The sequence below is a fragment of the Mesoplodon bidens genome (genome assembly GCF_964165515.1).
Source record: "Mesoplodon bidens genome assembly, chromosome: 17".
NCBI classification, from domain to species: domain Eukaryota; kingdom Metazoa; phylum Chordata; class Mammalia; order Artiodactyla; family Ziphiidae; genus Mesoplodon; species Mesoplodon bidens.
Window position 1 is genome coordinate 11715974 of NC_138174.1, and position 19695 is coordinate 11735668.

Below are 19695 nucleotides of genomic sequence, written 5' to 3' on the forward strand. Positions count from 1 at the left end.
TCGGACAAATCTAGGACTGCTGACAAATCTAAGAGGATATTCTGCCAATACCCAAACACATTATAGCAAGATACATAAATTTAGAATAAAATGACAAACTAACGTGGGCTTTCAGCTCTCCCTCCCATACTCCATCTAAGAAAGAAATGCCTCAAAAGCAAAATGGAGGCTCACATGATGGATCTGAGGAAACTCACAGAAAACTGCGAGCAGTTCCTGGAGAGACAGAAGACCGGTGGGTCTGAAGGAGGAGATATTGGCAGAGGGGAAGAGTGTTGGGTGCCTTGCTGGGTAGGGCGTTTTAGTTATGCTCTGTCTTCCCAGAATTTTCCACAGTCTATTGATGCCTTCCCTCCTGCCACTGTGGGGCAGGGAATCGGAGCACCAGTCGAGCTGCTCAGGGCTGTGGCATCACATCAGAGTCAAGGGAGGGGCTGCCCAGGAGGTGGGCACAAGTGCCATCCCTTTGACATTCACTTCCCCCACTGCCCCCTCTACAGTGGGGGCCGGGGGATTGCAACCCGGGGGGTAGCTCTCAGAAAGAGCAGCGTCGCCCAGACCAAAGCATAGGATGTTTTTCTGAGAGACAAGATGAGGGAGCGGTGGTTCAACCCCGTCCAGAACATGAGCGCACAGAGGAAAACAGGCCAGCATGCAGGGTCTCAGGCACCGTAAGGGAAAGATCACAGACTCAACAACCAGGTGAAGCAGAATGAACAGAAGAGAAAAACACGGAACTCATTAAAAAGGCACAATATTCTCTAAGATATAAGAAAGGGGGTCAGAGAGGTTAAGTAACTGGCTCATGGTCACACAGCTAATAAATGCCCTTACTAAACAATGATTGCTATTTTTAACGTTCAATTTAATGGCATAGCTCTTCATTCCCGCCATCGGTCTGTAGTGACTCTCCGCTGCTGTTCCCTTGCAGGTGACTATCCTGCACCAAGAGCTGTCCTCACGGGCCATGACCATGAAGTTGTCTGTGTTTCTGTCTGTGCCGAACTTGGACTTGTTATCAGTGGTGCTAAAGGTCAGAAGACATTTCTTTCATTTTCGGTCTTTAAACACTATACGATTTTCACAAGTTAACCATGATTTATGATTTATTTCCTTTAGGAGGCTCTCCATAGACAAATGTAATCCCTAGGTTTTTTGTAGCTGTTTAGTTTTATTATTAATACTTGCTAGTACTAATATAAAATACATATAAAATATTATGTAGTATTTTGTGTTCACCAGCATTCTAGCCAGAACACTGGTAAATTAAACTGCAGCACACCCATATGATGCAGTCATTACAGATAACATTTAAAAGACAAGGGGAGGGGACTTCCCTGGTGGCGCCGTGGTTAAGAATCCACCTGCCAATGCAGGGGACACAGGTTCGATCCCTGGTCCAGGAAGATCCCACATGCCACGGAGCAACTAAGCCCGTGTGTCACAACTACTGAGCCTGCACTCTAGAGCCCACAAACCACAACAGCTGAGCCCGTGTGCCACAACTACTGAAGCCCGTGCGCCTAGAGCCCATGCTCCACAACAAGAGAAGCCACCGCAATGAGAAGCCCACACATGGCAACAGAGTAGCCCCTGCTTGCCACAACTAGAGAAAGCCCGCATGCAGCAATGAAGACCCAACGCAGCCAAAAACAAAAATATAGTAAAAAAATTAAAAATGAAAGACAAGGGGAAGATATCCATGATGGTGGGGTCCATGGGGGCCTCAGGCTGCTCATCAGACACAGCCTTGGATCCAACCCCCTCCACAAGTCATTTTCTTCTCAAGGCTGGGGACTGTGTAGTGGTAGATGGGAAAGGAAATATGATGACTTAGTTCTTTTGACTTTTTGTGGAAAAAGTACCGTTTCGGGAAAAGTCAGGAAACTTGAATTCTTATTCTGGCTGAGATACCAATTCTCCATGGGAGGCTCCGGGGCAATAAGGAGCCTAATGCTTAGGAGAAACTGAAAGAAAACCAAAGGGGCCGAGTGCGGTGAGGACACCGCGGACGTAAGGAGACAAAGGCTGAAGAGGTGAGGGGCCCCCGCGGCACAAGTATTTGCAATTTGTATTTTATTTTGAGTATAGTGGGAAGCCATTGAAGTCTTTTAGCAAGGTGATGAGGTGATCAGATTTGGTTTTTAAGAGCTTATTCTGGCTGCTTTATAGATAATGGGTATAATGTCTGAAGGTAGGGACACTGTGTTTTTGTGTTTAAGAATAAATAGCCCAGAGAGGGACACATAGGATATTTTCAATAAATGTCTTTTAATGTCTGTTTTAGAAATAACATGTAATAGCATTCTGTTCTGTAAAGCAAAAAAAAAGAAAAAAAGGAGAGGGAAGGAAAACGAGACACAATATGCATAGGGAAAAACATTAATTTTCTATAGATGATGGTTGATACTAGAAGTGATTGCTATTTTTTTTTCTCTAACTCTTTGTATTTTCTGGAATGCACATCTATTACTTTAGTAATCAGGAAAACATTTAGGTATAGCCTTATAATGTCACTTGTTTTGTAAAATATGTATCTACTGAAATCAATTGTTTGAAAAATAAGAATGTAATCCATGCATGGTTTTATGCAGTTTTTCTGGGGGATGTGGGGGACAGGTAATACCAAACTACATTAACCAATTATTTGTATGAACTTGACTACTGAATGTTTTATCTTAAAATTTCTACCCGAGAAAAAATAAGTCACTCCCCATACTACTTTTACATTCTCGCCTCACTCTTCATTTATTTAAAAAAGAAAAAGTGTTCCTACAGTCTGAATTACTGGATTCCTTTTCTTAATTTTGCCTTTTACATTTTATGTATAGACTATAGAAAGGTAAAACTTATTATTTGATAGTATTGTATCTATGTGGTACAATTAAAATTTTGATGCCACTAAAGAAAATTAGTGATTGTTTTGATAATTCTCCTGAACTTTCTAAAGAAAAATTTCTAAACACAAATTAAGAGAAAACTTCGACATACAGTCTTTTATTCTCATGTAACGTATGAACTGTATCCTTTTTTAATGAATATCATCTCATGAAGGAAAAGAGCAACTACTGACCTAGATAAAAAGTTTGGAAGACACGTGTGTGTTATGTAACAGTTCTCTGTACTTGTTCTGTTGAAATCCAACATCAGTGCTTGGCTCTTGCCACCATAGTTCTTTTCTTTTCTACCTTCTTTCAACAAATCTGAGTGTATTATTCAGGTACGGTTTGCAGGTGTGTGGGAGCTAATACGTGACTGGTCGTCACCAATGACTCTGGCCTTGCTGTTCCCCGCTCTGCAGAGGGCCCTTGCCTTGTCCACACAATCACTGGAGATTTGCTAAGAGCCCTCGAAGGACCAGAAAACTGCTTGTTCCCACGCTTGATTTCTGTCTCCAGTGAAGGCCACTGTATCATCTACTATGAACGAGGGCGATTCAGCAATTTCAGCATCAATGGGAAACTTTTGGCTCAAATGGAGATCAACGATTCAACACGGGTAAATCTGCATGTTCCGTGCTAACTGGGGACCTAGCCAAGAGGTTAAAGATTCACTATTTTACATTAAATGACTCATAATAGAATTTCTCTGGTATCCAGGTAAATGTGTGTTGGTTTGTAAAAGCATATAAATTCATGTTGATTGATGCTTTGAACAAACCCAAAGTTCATTTAATCCCAAGTAGCTAACTCAGTGAATTAGACTTTGGAGGTGATGGCTGTAGTTTGATTAGAGGTTAGACCCTTAAGGAGATTTTTCCTAATCTCCTCTTACAAACATTTGTTCCTGCGTTGCACTCCCCTGACATTAAAAATGAGTTTATTGTCAAAGAATCTTATCTTCTGAACCCTAGACCAAAATTACATACCAAATTGCCCATCACTCGCAAATGAATTATAATTGCTGGTTTATCATTATTAAAAACAGCTTTTAAATATGCTTCTGCCATTTGTTCTAAAAGTCTTGACATAGCTAGTATTCAGAACTTAACAAAACATCATGTTACTTAATTCTCAAGTTCTTTCTGGGTTAGACTGATAATATTCTCTTTGGGACTTCTGTTATTTTGTAACCTAAATTGGTTTTAATAAGATCCTTTGTTTATGTAAGAACTTTGATGAATTCCACATTGGAAAGGCTATAGATTGGAGTTTAGAAAATTTGGACAAGTGGCTAAAAGTAGAAAATAATGACAAGGGACCTGTATTAAGTGCCTTTCAGTAGTACCCACTGATCTTTTGGGAAACACTGAGAGAAATGGTTGCTTTTCTGCCTTGTCCAAAGGCCATTCTCCTGAGTAGCGATGGCCAGAACCTGGTGACCGGAGGGGACAATGGTGTGGTGGAGGTTTGGCAGGCCTGTGACTTCAAGCAGCTGTACATTTACCCCGGATGTGATGCTGGCATTAGAGCAATGGACTTATCCCATGACCAGAGGTGAGCCATGTTGGGGAGAAATGTAATCACTCAAGAACTGTCATTGAAAGTCCTTAACATTTTACCAAGGGTGAACCCTGCTGTGAAGGAGATTCCAGCATCCAGATGGAAGAAAGACTAGTGCAGAAAAGGGTAAATTGAGGAGAGGAGTAAGTACTGTAAGAAAGGCTTCTGGTAAGAAGGAAACAGAGGAAGAGAATAAGGGGGAGAAGAGAAAGAAATGGGTCTGAAGAAAAACAGGCGCATCTAGACACTGCCCAAAATGTAGAATTATCCCCACCAACTTCTCTGTTCTCACATCCTTACCTGGTCTCAGACAGGCCTGCCTGGCTTACGTTATGTGAAAGAAACACATATTTTTTAGCAGAGTCTCGGCTTGAGGCATACATCTAGCTGAATGCAGCCAAATGCAAAGTACAGACTACAGCTGGCCTCTGTTTTAAAAATACAAGGCACTCATTACTTGAAACAATCTCCAGCACTGCTCCCCCCATTTTCTTATTCACATATCTGCCATTTATGTTATTCTGTGGTATTTTATGTATTTCCCTAAGACACTATAATCTTTTCTTGGAAAGAATTGACAGGAATGTTAAAGTAATATGATTTTCTACTGTTCCTCAATTTGCAACAAGATTTTGTTATTTCCTAAAGTTTGCCTTTGGGTTTATTATAAAGTGAAAAGAATAATTGGAATATAAAGTCTAAATTTCTAAATTTAAAAAATAAATTAAAACTCTATAATCTTAATACAGTAATTTCTCATTTTTTGCTATATATTTAACAGAAATAAGAAAAGCTTATTAACTGAATTATTTCAACTATGTGTATATTCTTTATAAGAGTATTGGTTTTAAAACAGTATGAATGTTAAGGCTTCTATGATAAATTTAACAAAGCATCTTCACACTATAGTAAAATGGTACTGAAGTCATCAAGAAAAGCAATGGAATTTAAGTTAGTTTGGGGAAGGGGTATTTGATCTGCAGCCCAACCTGTTTTAAAGAAAATTTAAGCAGATTATTATTAGAGTGTTCCAAACGTGTTCCAAAATGCCGTGGTCCGTTTTCATAAACGGGAATGGTTTACCATGTAATTATTTTATATACATGGGTGTTTCTAAAGTATTTGAAATGATTCGTGTTCTTAAGTAGTTTAAATATTCTCCTGGATAGTTTTATTCATTCATGTATTCATGTTGCAAACATTTGCTGCCACCATCGTAGATTAAGCACTGTGCACAGTCATGAGGATACAAAACAAGATCACTGACCGCAAAGAGCTCAAATAATCATAATAAATGTATATGAGGGAAGCAGGAGCAGAGAAACAGAAGAAGGAAGTGATTAGGTCTTCTCAAGGGGTGCAGAGGGCAGGAAAGGTTTTGTAAGATCTTTATCCTTCACTCAGTATGGGGGAGAGGGTAGATGAGAGAGAGAGCATAGGCAAGGCTGTAGTCATCTTAGTGGTCTCCCAGGAGGAGCAAGGGAAGATACTAACCAAGTTTCTGTTTCTTTTTCAACCTCATCCTTAATTTCAATTATTATTGTTGTTTTATGATGTCCTTGATATGTTGGAGCAGTAGCATATGCACGTAAGTTACAAATTGACAGATAAACATGCAGTGAGGATGCCTACTCAGAAAGTGTTTATCTGATGAGTTGTCTGATCAGAAGTTAATCAACACTTGGTCTGGCAGTCGAGGTGTTTTCGGAATTGATTCAGCTTCTCCGAAGAGAACCAAGAATAAATTTTAATCCTATCTGAGGGCACCCAAAAGTAAAACCTGGTGAACTTCGAGATCGTGCTATTGTTTAGTGTAAAGTAGAACCACATCAGTGATTTTGTGTCTCTCTTAACTACCGCCTCTGCTTTTCCAGGACTCTGATCACTGGCATGGCTTCTGGTAGCATTGTAGCTTTTAATATAGATTTTAATCGGTGGCATTATGAGCATCAGAACAGATACTGAAGACAAATGGAGAACCAAAAGCCAAGTTAAAGCTGAGAGCACAAGTGCTGCATGGAAAGGCAATATCTCTGGTGGAAAAAAACTCGTCTACATCGACCTCCGTTTGTACATTCCATCACACCCAGCAATAGCTGTACATTGTAGTCAGCAGCCATTTTACTTTGTGTGTTTTTTCACTACTGAACACCAGCTGCTACCAAGCAAGCTTATATCATGTAAATTATATGAATTAAGAGATGTTTTGGTAATTATTTCATATCCTGTCGTTTATTGAGAAAAGGTAGTAGGACGTGTCACAAGAGACTTTTGACAGTTCTGAGGAACCTTGTGTCCAGTTGTTACAAAGTTTAAGCTTTGAACCTTACCTGCATCCCATTTCCAGCCTCTTTTCAAGCTGAGAAAAAAAAAAACAAACACGTTTGATACTTTGTACATCAGATGCATCTTATTTAAAGGGATACTTTTGTAAAAGTAAAACCTTGTATAAAGAACAAAACATTTCTTAATTTTATTGTGGAGTTACAACTTGCATGTTCTTTAATCCTGAAGTCTTGATGGAACAGGTGCATTGACACTAGGAAATAGTAAGATCTGTCCAAGGACACAGCTTGTATGAAAGGATTGAATTTGGGCTCAATCAGTAATTTTTGACATTTTCACCAAAATACATAGTTTTGCACTTTTAAATCTAAATTCATCCCTTCTAAGTGAAATTTGCTCATAAAGCATTTGAATACTAAGCCGTTATTTGCCATTTTGGTACTTGATACAAAGAAAATTCAGCCCTAACCTTCATAATTTGAAGACACAGCAGAAAGGGGGCTTAGGGATGAGGTCTTGGTTTTATTGTATAAATAGGAGTCCCGATCATTAGTTCCATAGTAATGACTTCCCAACTCCTGGACAACTCTTCCAGAATCATCTTGCTGGCTTAGCGTGTGTACATTAGGGGAGGAGAATCTGATGCTAACTTTTTTGCTGTTTTTTTTTTTTTCCTCTCTCTCTCTCTCTCTCTTTGGTTCTTGAATAGCTTAGTTTCTTTAATAATAAGTCAGACTTTATTATAACAATAACTGACGTTATTCTTTTAGGTTCTTGTGAAATTTTCACCTAAAGCCACATTCTTAGCCTAAGGCACTTCATCTTTTATGATATAAAATGATGGCTATCAAATGATTTTCCATACATTGTACTGATCAAGTTATACACCCAGGGGTATATACACTTTATTCATGTTTCTTCTTTGTATATTTGGTGACTGTATCGTCATAGATATGTACATATTGTGTCGGTAGGGCTATGAGGCATGTTACAGGAATGTAATTTTCTCAGAATTTACACTCACTTGCAGTCATTTATTTAAAAAGATAAAACAAGATAATGGGTTCTTTGTATTGGCACTTTGCACCAGAAACATATCATTATTTATTGATGTGATTACTTATTTGTTATCCACCTTGTACTAGTAAGTTTTAGCACTGAATTCCTTCTTCATTGTTGTTTGTATTTATGAGATTCTGAAATTCTGGGGAATTGGCGTAATGATTAATTTATTCATCACCAGGCTGTAAGCAATATCTTGAGTTTGTAGCTTAGAATTGGGAGGATAATGAACATCTGGAAGACAAGTTCATTTCATCTTGAGATCATGGTGAAATATTTTGGATATATAAATTCCTTAAGCTATTGTAACCATGTTTTATTGCAAAGATGTAAAATATGCCAGATGTGTGTGAGTTGGAAATCAAAAAAAGAAAAATAAAATATGCAAAGAATTCACCGATTTTTTCACATTTCATTGGACACTTCACTTATGTGCATTCATTATGTTGTCATACAAGTTTAAGAAATCAACGTCACCTCATATAAAGGCCTAGAGCATCTAAGAACATGAAATAGAGTCCTAATGAGGTTCTGTAATTTGCTGAAACATGAGCTTCTCTGCTTGACCATCTGGCAGGGATTTGGGGCACCAGTGACCAGAGGGAAACAGCTCTTGTTATTTCTTCTGCATAGTCCACTTTTGGGGTTATTTTTGTTTCATTTAAAAGAAACTAAATGCAGGTGAAGGGTGTAACAGCCCATTACATGAAAGTTAGCAAATCGTGCTATTTTCATTTGAACCGTGCCTTCTAGAATTTACCGTTGACCAGGCACGACGCAGGAGGGAGTGGAGGTGCCGCTGACCAGAGCAGGCAGGTAACAGGAGCCGGACTGAGGGGGCTCCGGACAGGCCCAGGGAGCAACAGAACCACAGGTAAGCGTCCATCTGCATTCTCGGGACAAAAAGGTCACAGCCTCCATCCTGGCCCCACCAGACGTCTGTCGGTCATCCCCAGCCCGGCTGGCTCCCTCAACCCAGCCCTTCTCACAGCCCATCCATCACTCCTCAGGCTGGTCATTACCTCAAGGCCTCTTTAAACCGACTGCCCCACTTCCAGAACCATTGCCTGGACTGTCACCAAGACCTCTTGACCAGAATCTGGGCCTCACATCAGAACCCTCCCACCGTACTCCATGAGACTGCTGCCTGAGGGTCTGACTACACCACCAGCCCAGTCATCCCACTGCCCAGCACCCTGCCATGGCTTCCTTGTGTTCCTCAACTCTGGTGGGTGAAAAATCACCTGGGGAGCTTACTTCTATGAGCAGAATCTAGGGCCCCATCCACCCAGGTGATTCTGATGTGGGTCACCCCTGGGCACATTGTTGACACATTAGTGTAAGGGATGAAGCCCAGACTCAGGAGAGCACAGAAATCCTCCAGGAGGGAAACAGTCTCACCTACCCCTCCCTTTGACACCCTGCACCTCAGGCAAACCCACCTACTACCAGTGGCTGAGATCTACCCTGCGCCTTGGTTCTTAGTGTGTTCCCAGAGAACTCCTCTTTATCTGCACCACCTGGTGGCACTCCTTGCTGCAAATTGACCTAAACCAATTTGCTCATTCACAGGCTTTTTGGCAGGTAAAGGTAGTCCCCAACCCCCACATCTTCACTATGTTATAATGAAAACAGTTTTCAGGATCAATTTCTGCCACATTGTAGAAATACATCTTCAGCAAACACGTTTTAGCAAGCAAGCAAGCAAGCATGAGACCATTCACAGAAGTCTTCTGTGAGCTTGGGAAGTCCAGCGCCTTTTTTGGTGATCTGACAATCATTGTACATGGAAGATACACTGGAAGCAGGTGCACTGGTCATCTGGAAGCAGGATCCCATTAGTCTTGTAATGCCATTAGCAACCAGACTCCTCCGACCCAATCATTTAGGAATCAAGCCTTGGGTACCACCCCAAGAGTACAGGCTAAAGACCTCAGTCAATTCTTATACCCTGGCTATGGAGCAGTAGGAAAAGTCTCTAAAATACTGTAGCCAGTGTAGATTGAATTCACATGTATGAAATACCATTACTTTCATCAGTGATGCTAATTAAGAAGTCAGTAATTTCCCCACTGAAAAGTCAGTCTTAACATTCACTCTCCTAACTAATAAAGCTTCTGGTCTCCTTTGGGATAAGGAGGCTGGAGCTCTGGCCCTTGACTTTACAATGAGACTCTACTATTTAAATGATCTGGAGTGTAAATTTCTGATCAGGGAAACTGGCCCCTAGCGTGCAGAGAACATTAATACATACTATCACATTGCCTATACTGGGTATTTTAAAGTAAATTACAACATCATCACACTTCTACTTATTGTCACAGTCACAGCTCAAGTGTCCCCTCCTCGATGAGGCCTTCCCTGACCCCTGGGTTAGCTTCCTCACACCTGGCATGTCCCTGTCACTGCAGAGCAGTGTATTGTCATAGCTTACTAGCCTCTCCTCCCCTGTGACTGTGAACTTCTTGGCAATGGAACTCTTTTATCTTGGATCCTTAGGGCAGTGTTGGATTCAGAGTAGATTGTCAGTAAATGTAGCTTTGCCAGATGTATAGATAAATAGATGAAGCCCGGACCCCTGGGCAAATTTGACAGGAATATTCAGGGGCCCTCCCTCTTCCCACTGCCCTGACACCCAAAGCTGCGGGTAGCCTCTCCCGCCCTGCACTGTGGCCCTTCCAGAGAGCTCCATTCTCCAGTTACTGTCACAGCCAGTTCTAGGTTTTTTTGCCGTAAGTTTCTTTGCTGTAAGCATCTTTTCCCCAAACATTTTTGCCACATAACTAATTGGCCATAAGGCAATTTTGCTGTAAAAGACAAAATAACTAAAAGTATAAGAGGGACATTAAAAAGGACATCATGAAACATGGACAATGAGTAACAAAAGAGGACTTTATTGCAAAATACAAATAGTTGAATACATTTAAAATGTGCATAGATTCATGGCAATACTGCTCAAATAACTGATTTTACTTTGGAGGTTTTACCTAAACACTTGTCTCCCAAGTCTTACATTCATAGTATTTTACACTTTTTTTTTTTTTTTTTTTGCTTTTTGATTTATCTCCTCCTTCAGCATTGCACTTTTTCCATAAAGTGTCTTTTTTTATATATAAATTTATTTTATTTATTTATTTTTGGCTGCATTGGATCTTCGTTGCTGCACGCAGACCTTCTCTAGTTGCCACGAGTGGGGGCCACTCTTAGCCGCGGTGTGCGGGCCTCTCACTGCAGTGGGCCCCACCCCCACCCCCGCTCCGCTGTGGTGCACGGACTCTAGGCGCACAGGCTTCAGTAATTGTGGTGAGTGGGCTCAGCAGCTGTGGCTCACGGGCTTTAGAACGCAGGATCAGTAGATGTGGTGCACGGGCTTAGTTGCTCCATGGCATGTGGGATCTTCCCGGACCAGGTCTCGAACCCGTGTCCCTGCATCAGCAGGCGGATTCTCAACCACTGTGCCACCAGGGAAGTCCCCATAAAGTGTCTTCCTTCATTAAAAGATGTATCAGCCATCAGTTTCTAAATACTAGGATGCTATTTGTCACTGAGCTTTGTCCTGGGTAGTGAAAGCCTTCTACACTGCTGTGTGCGCTGCCGTATTGTCACGTGTCGCATGTCCACTGATAGAAGTTCCAGAGTTCTATGGGAGACGTGGGTCCAACTCTGCACCTTCCAGGCACTGAGAGATGGGCACCAACTACACAGGGAGGGGGGCTTTGTGGAGGAGGCGGCATGGAGCCAAGACAGAAAAAAAAAAAGAGTGCTCATCAAGACAGGGCAGCCAAGATGGAAGACCTAAAAACCACAGGAGAAAGGGGCAGGTGGAGGTTATTATATGTGTCAAACCAAAGGGTCAGTTAGTTTATCTTTTACGACAAAATTGCCTTACGGCTAATTAATTATGCAGCAAAAATGTTTGCGGCAGAGAGGTTTACGGCCAAATTACGGGACCCAGTCACAGCCGTGGGCCTTTCCCGTCAAGGTTCAGGGACTCACCGATGATAGCAACGCCCAAGGCTACAAAAGAAGGAATATTTAAGTGTTTAAATTTCTGCTCCCTACCCACCTTCATCCCGTCGGGAGAAGCGGAGCCGACATGATTTGAGGTAAGAGCTTCTCCTCATATTCTGGGCGTTTCAGGCCGCTGAAGGCCAGGGTCCCGTTACTGGGCGCCTCTGGAAGTGACTTTTTAGTCCTCTCGTCAGTTAAAATGGGGATAATAGTATCTGCATTGTGTTGTTTACAGCATAAGTCAAGCTTCAGTAGCTCTCGCGCGGCGGGTGGCCGTCACCTTCCACCGTCTAGGGCGTGTTTCGTTTCCGTCTGTTTGGCGTCCCTTTCCCTGTTTATCTGCTGTGGATCTTCTGGGGGTAACTTTTCCTCCTCTACCTGTCATGTGACCTTTTTTTTTTTTTTTTTTTTTACTGGGACTCGACCCCTGGGGACCTCCTGGACCCATCCCGGTCCCACCATGTCACCTCCTTTCTGATGACCCCAGTGATTGGTCAAGGGTAGATCTACCAGTGACCTCCCGTGAAATTTTTATATTATGAAGGGAGGGAGAGAGAAGTCTTCTAGGGAGAGAGAAGTCTTCTCGTTCTTCTGGTGTCACTAATCTGTCACTGAGAAACTGGGGACTGCCAGCAACCAGTTCTCCATTGTGTAGAGAAAGCCCCTTTGCAATGGTAGAGAATAAACCCGGGAGAGATGCCAGAACAGGGGTACTTGTCTGCCACCCACGAGTCCCTGGGCACCCAAATTGCCCTCATTCTTAGAGGTGTCCCACTTCTGGACCCCTGCTTTAGTCAATGGCCAATGAATACTCTCCCCACCCCAAGTTGATCAAAGCTGTATTTTTTGGTGCCGTTCCCTGCCTCTAGCTCCCTATCTCTGCTTAGAAAAATGTGACAAATTCAAATTTGGTAGTAAAGCTAAGAATATTCCTTGCCTGTGTATGACCCCACAGTCTCATGTTTCGATAAAGATCCAAGGGAAACCCCTGCTTCCATCCATCAGCAAGACATGGAAAAGAATGCTCTTGGCAGCTTTGTACCCAGTAATCAAACATAGATGTTGATTTAAAAATACCAGCACAAGAGAGTGCGTGTTCCATGTTATATAAAGTACAAAGACTGGTGAAACTGATATGTGCTGTCAGAAATCAGAATTGTGGTTACTCGATGGGAGGTCATGACTGGTGAGGGCCACGCCGGGGCTCCTGGGCGCTGGAGGTCTGTTCTGCCATGTTGGGCTCCTTCTCAGGAGTTGCGTGTGTTATCCAGGTCCGTTCACCTTGTGAACATTCACTGAGCGGTCCAGTGAAGATTTGTGTCCTTTTCTGTGTGTATGTTATACTTAAGTTAAAAAATGTTCTTTTAAAACTTAAAAATATGCCCGGCCTCACACTGGCTCCTACAACCACTCTGAATTTGTCCGCCCTGAGCCAGTCCTGTCCTCAGAGCCGGTGACCACCATCTCCACCTGCCCCTTTCTCCTGTGGTTTTTAGGTCTTCCATCTTGGCTGCCCTGTCTTGATGAGCACTCTTTTTTTTTTTTCTTGGCTCCATGCCGCCTCCTCCATGAAGCCCCCTTCTCTGTGCAGTTGGTGCCCATCTCTCAGTGCACACACCTCTCCTTTTGCACCATCTCCCTGTATTCTCACAGCTCACTGACACACATCTCCCTTCCACTACATGACAACAAAACTGCCAGGATTTTTCCTTTTGGTGTTGCAGGCATTTAGCACAAAACTGCATTGTCACTGTCATTTATGTGTCTGTCTTTTCCACTGGACTGTGAACCGACATGCTAAGCCCTTGAAAATGTTGATTGAATGAATGAATAAACCAACGAGTAGGGAAAAAAACCAGTAAGCATGAGACTGGAAGACTTGGGTCTGAGCCCTAGCTCCCCTGCTTGGTGACCGTGGGCAGGTTATGGAAACTTTGTAAGGTTTGGCTCTTCAGGTGTACAGTAGAGAAAGCCCTGTGCAGGCTGCATTTTTTCCACATCACAAAGCGCTACCTCTCTGTGAGGTATTCCCCCGAACAGAGAAGTCCTCAGGTGCCAGGCTGAGTGTTTTGATGACGTGGCCAAAACTCACAGGAACGGCTGCGCCTGTTTTTGGATGGAAGCTATGCTCCCTGTGGGAGAGGCAGAACCAGCAGCCTCCCGCCACCACCTGCAGACAGAAACCTGGATCTCAGTTCTGGTTAGCACCTAGGAAGACAGAAAGATTTGGTTCGTTTGAGTTCTGTCCTTCTGTGGTGCCCCTTCCCTACCACACAGAAACAAAACGGGAAGCCACTCAACACCGCTGGGAGAGCCTGCTTCTCAGAGTGTTCTTTCTTTTGGATGATGAGCTGTTTTCCCTGTTGGTGATTAGAGCCAAAACCCTGGTAGGGAAACCTGTGGTTAGAAGCTCGGAGGCCTCTGTACAGACTTTCCTCCCCTCTGTGTGGCAAGAGGTTCCCATGGGGATTATTCTGAAGGCAGAATGGCCCTGGGCTTCACGGTCTGAGCCAGCGCCCCTCAGGCTGGTGACCTCAGGAAGAGTCAAGCTCTCCATGCCCAGAGCAGGGGGTAGGGCTGGGGGTGCCAGGCCACGGGCCCAGGGGAGGATCCCTTAAGGGTGTTGTTGAGGGGCTGCAGAGGTCATCTGGTCCTCTCAACTCCTCCGTCCTACTAGGTTGCTGATGGCCAGAGAGGCCATGACCTCTGCCTTGGTTGGCCACACAGGCAGTAAGTAAGGAAGTGAGAACAGGACTTGCCGATGGGGCCGGGATTTGGGGCACTTGTACCCCCGCTGCCCGGGCTCTGCAAGCCCTTTCCCTGCCTCTCAGGACTGGATGGAGGGAGTGTGAGCAGGGGGCTCTCCCAGGAGCAGCAGGGGGTTTTGAGGGAACCTGTGTTCTCTGTGGGTGGGGCTGAGCCGGCAGCTTCCCCAGCCTCTGGTAGAGACATATGTTTGGATCTAGTGCTGTTTAACCACCTGGTCCTCCTCCCCTGCCCTCCACCCAGCACCCAGGGGTGGAGAGTCTGGGATGAGGGAGGCCCTGGGCACGCACTGCCAGTATCATCAGCTGCAGGCAACCAGGGTCTGTCCCCGCCATAGGGCAGGGGAGGGGTGGGCCCCGTGCCCTCCCACGTAATGAGTCCGGCACTTCGAAAGCCTGATCTGAAGGCCCAGGATGAAGATGTCATTGGTCTAAAGTGAAATCAAAGGCCAGAGATCGAGCTTGTCCTAAAGCTAACATTGCTCAATTATTCTTATTCTGAGATGATGTCTTTTATGTGGGCTACACATTTCCTTTCAAATGAAATTATGGAAACTGTAGATAATCGTTTTTCATGTCTTTCTTGATCAAGTAAAGTTACCGCCTGAAATGTTTTTGAAATGTTGTTTTCTGAAATCCTAGCAGAGGCCGGGTAGAGGGGGTATAAGTACCCCAAATCCTGGCCCCATGGGCAAATCCTGCCCCCACCTCCTTCCCAGGGTCACCAGAAGGAGAGGGAACCCCCAAGAGTCTTGGAGAAGGGCCTCCCCTCCATCAGCCAGGTTTCTTACTTACAAGCAGAGAAAACCAGTTCTGGGCAATTGAAACAGAAGAGTGATTTGTGGGAGAGGTACCGGAAAGCCGTCTCCATTTCAGGCTGGATGGTAGACCAGGCTCCCTGAAGCCCTTCCCAAATAGAACAACTACGATGTTGGATCAAATACTAAAACCCTGTTTTAAATGCATTGCTGAGCTGGCACAAAAGGAAAGACCCCCACCCCCCACCCCAGAGGCTAAGCACCGAGGGAAAGTGGAAGCCCAGGTCACCTGCAAAGGGCTGTTTCGGGAAGAAAGGAGATGGGGCAGCACTGCCCCTGGCCTAGGGGTGGCCCAGAGACCCCCGAGCACTCAGCAAGTGCAGGTTCTCACCGAGAACATCGTGGGTGTTGAGGGTTTTGTTTGTGTGCTGGTTTGTCATTCTTGCTTTGTGTTTTATGTGAGGTAATGGGAGACCTTTGACATCCTCACGGAGATGGAGTAGTTGAAATGACTGGCCGAGGGTGAGAATGATAACATTCACAGAACACATGTCCATACGCAGGGATTTAAAAATAGAGAACAGTAGGAAGTAGGGAGAAAAGCAACTGTGCTAACCAACATGATGATCACAGCTGCTGTGATTGAGCTTCGGATTCCTCTGGAGTTTCAGGCAGCGCCAGCCACAAACAAAAGAGGGAAGCCGAGCACCTCCAGTGACTGACGGCTGCCGGCCCCGTTGAGTGCCCACGGGGTGCCCACTGGGTGCCCATGTTGTTTTGACTGAAACGCACTGTTTCTTATCCTCAGAACAGCCACATAAGGTGGACATCATCATTCCTGTTGTTCACAGAAGGGGCCTGAGAGGCCAGCGATCTTGTCGAAGGCCACACACAAAGCTTTCCTCACAATAAACTTGGACTTAATTCCTCTTTATATGTGAGACACCGAGGAATCAAAGGGGCAGTGGTTTTATAGCACACGCAAATGCAGTTTTTAATTTGACTTTTTCTATAGTAGCCAAGTTCTGTGCAAGGCCCTGGGTTCAGAGCAGGGGTGACCGTGCGGTGGGGAGACTCAGGGGCCACTCACCCCTGCAGTCCCAAATATGACAGTTGTGAGGAATGCGGGAGAATGGCAATCCAGGTCTCCTAATTCCATGGTGCTGTAGCATGGGATCCTGAAAAAGCTGTGTTGATGCTCATATTTTATTTTTAAGTAAGCTATATCCAAACGATTGCACCTGTAGTTAAATAACTATATTCCAAACTATTCCCCAGTCTCTCTTCTTGCTAAGAGCGGTATAGGGCCCAGCTGAGGCTCCTCAGTGCTTTCAGCTGCTTTCTTCACGTAGGAGGATCAAGAAAGAAGGTCCAGGCTGAAATCAATTGTCCCGGGCAGGAGAGGTCAGGCCCGAAGGAACTGGTTTCAGTTCAGAAGGAAAACAGGCGTGGAGGAGAGAGGGGAGGGGGGAGAAGGGACCCCCTCCGGGAGAAGGGCTGGGCACTGGGTCCGGGAACCTCCCCCTCTTTGCGCCCCTTCCTCTTCTTCCCCGCCCCCTTTCCCCCGTCTCTTTCCCTTCCCCCCACCACCCTCTCTCTCCTGATCCCCTCACCACATCCTTCTCCTGTTTGCTTAACTGTGTCTTTCCACCCCACCCTGATTTGAGATGATTCTCTAGCCTATTGAAGTAGATTGGAGCCCAAAACTGCTTTGAGGAGACATGAAAAAACTAAAAGGACAGGAATTAAAGGGAGATCTTCTGGGAAGGGTTTGAAACCAAGGAGGGAGGTGATCAGAGCACTTTCTAAACCTAAACACCTGCACTTTTGTTCAACTTGAGACCTAAAGACAGTATGTCTCTATTTTACGTAAGTGCATATCAAGGTATAAATGAATATGACTTCAGATTGAATTCTGAAAAGTCAGTATTATACCCACAGAAAGACCGCAACCCTGTTCTTCAGTAGCACATGGGAAGCCAGAATCCCGAAGCCAGCCGGTCTTGTGATCACCACTTCAGTACAGTTGCGGGCACAGTGCAAGGAGCAGCGGGGGACCCCTGTCCAGGGCTGGCACTTGGGTAGGCTGCCTGCAAGAGGTGGTGACAGGAAGCCAAGACCTGAAAGATGGGGGTTTTAGCTGAGAAGAGGATGTGAGGAAGGAGAGGCAGTGACCTCCCACTCTTGGGGAATTGCTACCCCTTGGGTGTCATGGTCTCACCCAGGGCGTGTGCAGGCAAAGCCAGGGGCTCCCCAGGAAGCACGTGGCTCTTAGCAGGTGCACAGACAGTCAGAAGAGGTGGCTCAGTTGGGCAGTTCTGAAAGCGGGTATCACACAGTGCCCAACTCAGCCCTCATAACTTCAGGAGCATCCCAGGGCACATCGGATTCAGGCAGCAGAGTCTCTGCTGTGTCCCCCAAATCTGAACATATGGGTTTCCTTTAGGGACTCAGAAATGAATATTGGAGCCTGCAGGTACCTGTGTTGGGTGGTGAGTTGTTGGTTTCCTCTTAAGTTTCACTAATAGGTTGTAATGAAGGTGGAAACAAGCCTTGTCTTTCCGGTTATGAAAGTGCATTTTCCTCCTCGTCACTAGCATGGACTTCATGGGCCTCCCAACAGGAACCTCCTACCTGGTCCTGTGGGGGGATGGCAAGCACAGAGCTTCCCGAGGGAGCTTGCCCCGTGGTTGGACAGATCTGAAATGTTTCGCTCTTCTTCTTACAAAAAAAAAAATCTACTTCGTTGAAACCTACAACCATACCCCTGGCTCTGACCCTGGAAGCAAAACAAACTAGTACTGGATAAAATGAACAATTCCACTGGTACCAGGAGCCCCAGTTTTCCTTGGAGAGTATCTGTTTCTTACGGGAGGGACCTCAACATCAAAACCGTCACAATTCATTAATTAATAGGAGAATACCATCTTCCTACTTAATTTGACAAAGGGGCCTCCAGCCAGTTCATCTAAATGTGAGACCAGATCATCTATTTATGAACTGAAAATGAGGGACATAGAAAAAAAAATCCCTATTTCACAGAACGTCAAATATCTATCTACAAAGTCAGAGGTTCATGAGTGTTTACATTGATTTTTGTAAGTAGAATGCAGATTTTATAAGAGCATTAGTGTTTGATCCATAGACAGGCCAAGGAGAAATGCAAAGTTGTTGCATTATCCTCCTCAGATTTTCTACATAAGATAAAAGGCAGTGTAGAACTTCTCCATGTCTGGGAATGAGATCCAGTTGTTCCTTATATACTATGATGAGAAATCCAGACCTGAAGTTCTAAGGAGAAAACTGGCACAGGTTTAGAGTGGGAGCTATTGAAGTAAATGAAAAGGCATGTGACATATTGGCATATGGATATTGGGGTAACCCTTTGAGAAAATTGAGTAAAAGATTGTACTTTGAGCTTATAAGGAAAGGCACATAATTGAAGGAGTAAACAGAAGTAAAAATTTGGGCAAAAATCAGAGCAAACCATTTCGACTCTTTTTTGGCAATATGGAGGTTTTAACTATTCAAAAACCATCCCGCTACAAAACATCTAAAAATGTTGGAGTCGACAAAAACCTAAGGGAGGTCATTACAGGCCCAAAACAAAACTGAGTCAGGAATCCAGAGAGCTATATTTTATGAAAAATGCTACTACTCTAAGGTCATTTGCCAATCCCCAGTTTCCAAAAAAAATAAAAAGAAAAAGAAAGCGAGCCAGTAAACAGTTTAAATACAAAATTTCTTTTCTTGGGACTTTGTTCAGTTTTAGGCGGTTGATCAGATGGGGAAAGTGACCAGGTCCCAGACTGGACAGTTGTCCTGGATCAGTCAGCCTTCAGGATTGTCAGCAGGGAGTCTCTCCTTCCACAACATCCATTACTAAAACTGTACCACAGCACAGCCCACTATACCCCTAATGCCATCTTGTTTATTAGCTGAAGAAACTCAAATTCTAGGTTTCCCTTTGCCATCTGTTGTACATTGTAACTTATGCTTAGGCAAAAAAAAAAAAAAAAAAAAAAAAAAATTAGATGTAGTAAACTCAGGAGAAGCTTCTTGGGTGTTGTATTTGATGTTACCTCCAACCTGCTCAGACTTGTTTTTGTTTCTGGTTGTTACCAAACCAAGAACTGGGGGACTGAGACTCATGTACACAGAGGGAAGTCCTTGTAGGACCAGGGAAAGGAAAGTGCTCGAAGACTAAGTATCAGTAGCCTTCACTTCGATTTTCCACAGCTGTTTAGAAAGCAGGATTAAGAACGAGCAGGGGGGCTTCCCTGGTGGCGCAGTGGTTGAGAGTCCGCCTGCCGGTGCAGGGGACGCTGGTTCGTGCCCCGGCCCAGGAGGATCCCACATGCCGCGGAGCAG

General features: G+C 44.3%; 1 protein-coding gene across 4 annotated transcripts in view; it reads left to right on the plus strand.

The window, feature by feature from the left end:
• The window catches only part of NBEA (neurobeachin), a 613622-nt gene extending 605434 nt beyond the window's left edge, over positions 1-8188 (plus strand). For all 4 annotated transcript variants that reach the window (XM_081214387.1, XM_081214388.1, XM_081214389.1 and 1 more), the window contains 4 exons: positions 932-1033; positions 3302-3498; positions 4285-4436; positions 6317-8188. In XM_081214387.1, the coding sequence (XP_081070513.1) occupies positions 932-1033; positions 3302-3498; positions 4285-4436; positions 6317-6407 (542 nt within the window). In that variant the 3' untranslated portion in view covers positions 6408-8188. The remainder of the gene's footprint in view (positions 1-931; positions 1034-3301; positions 3499-4284; positions 4437-6316) is intronic.
• Positions 8189-19695: the final 11507 nt, after the last annotated feature.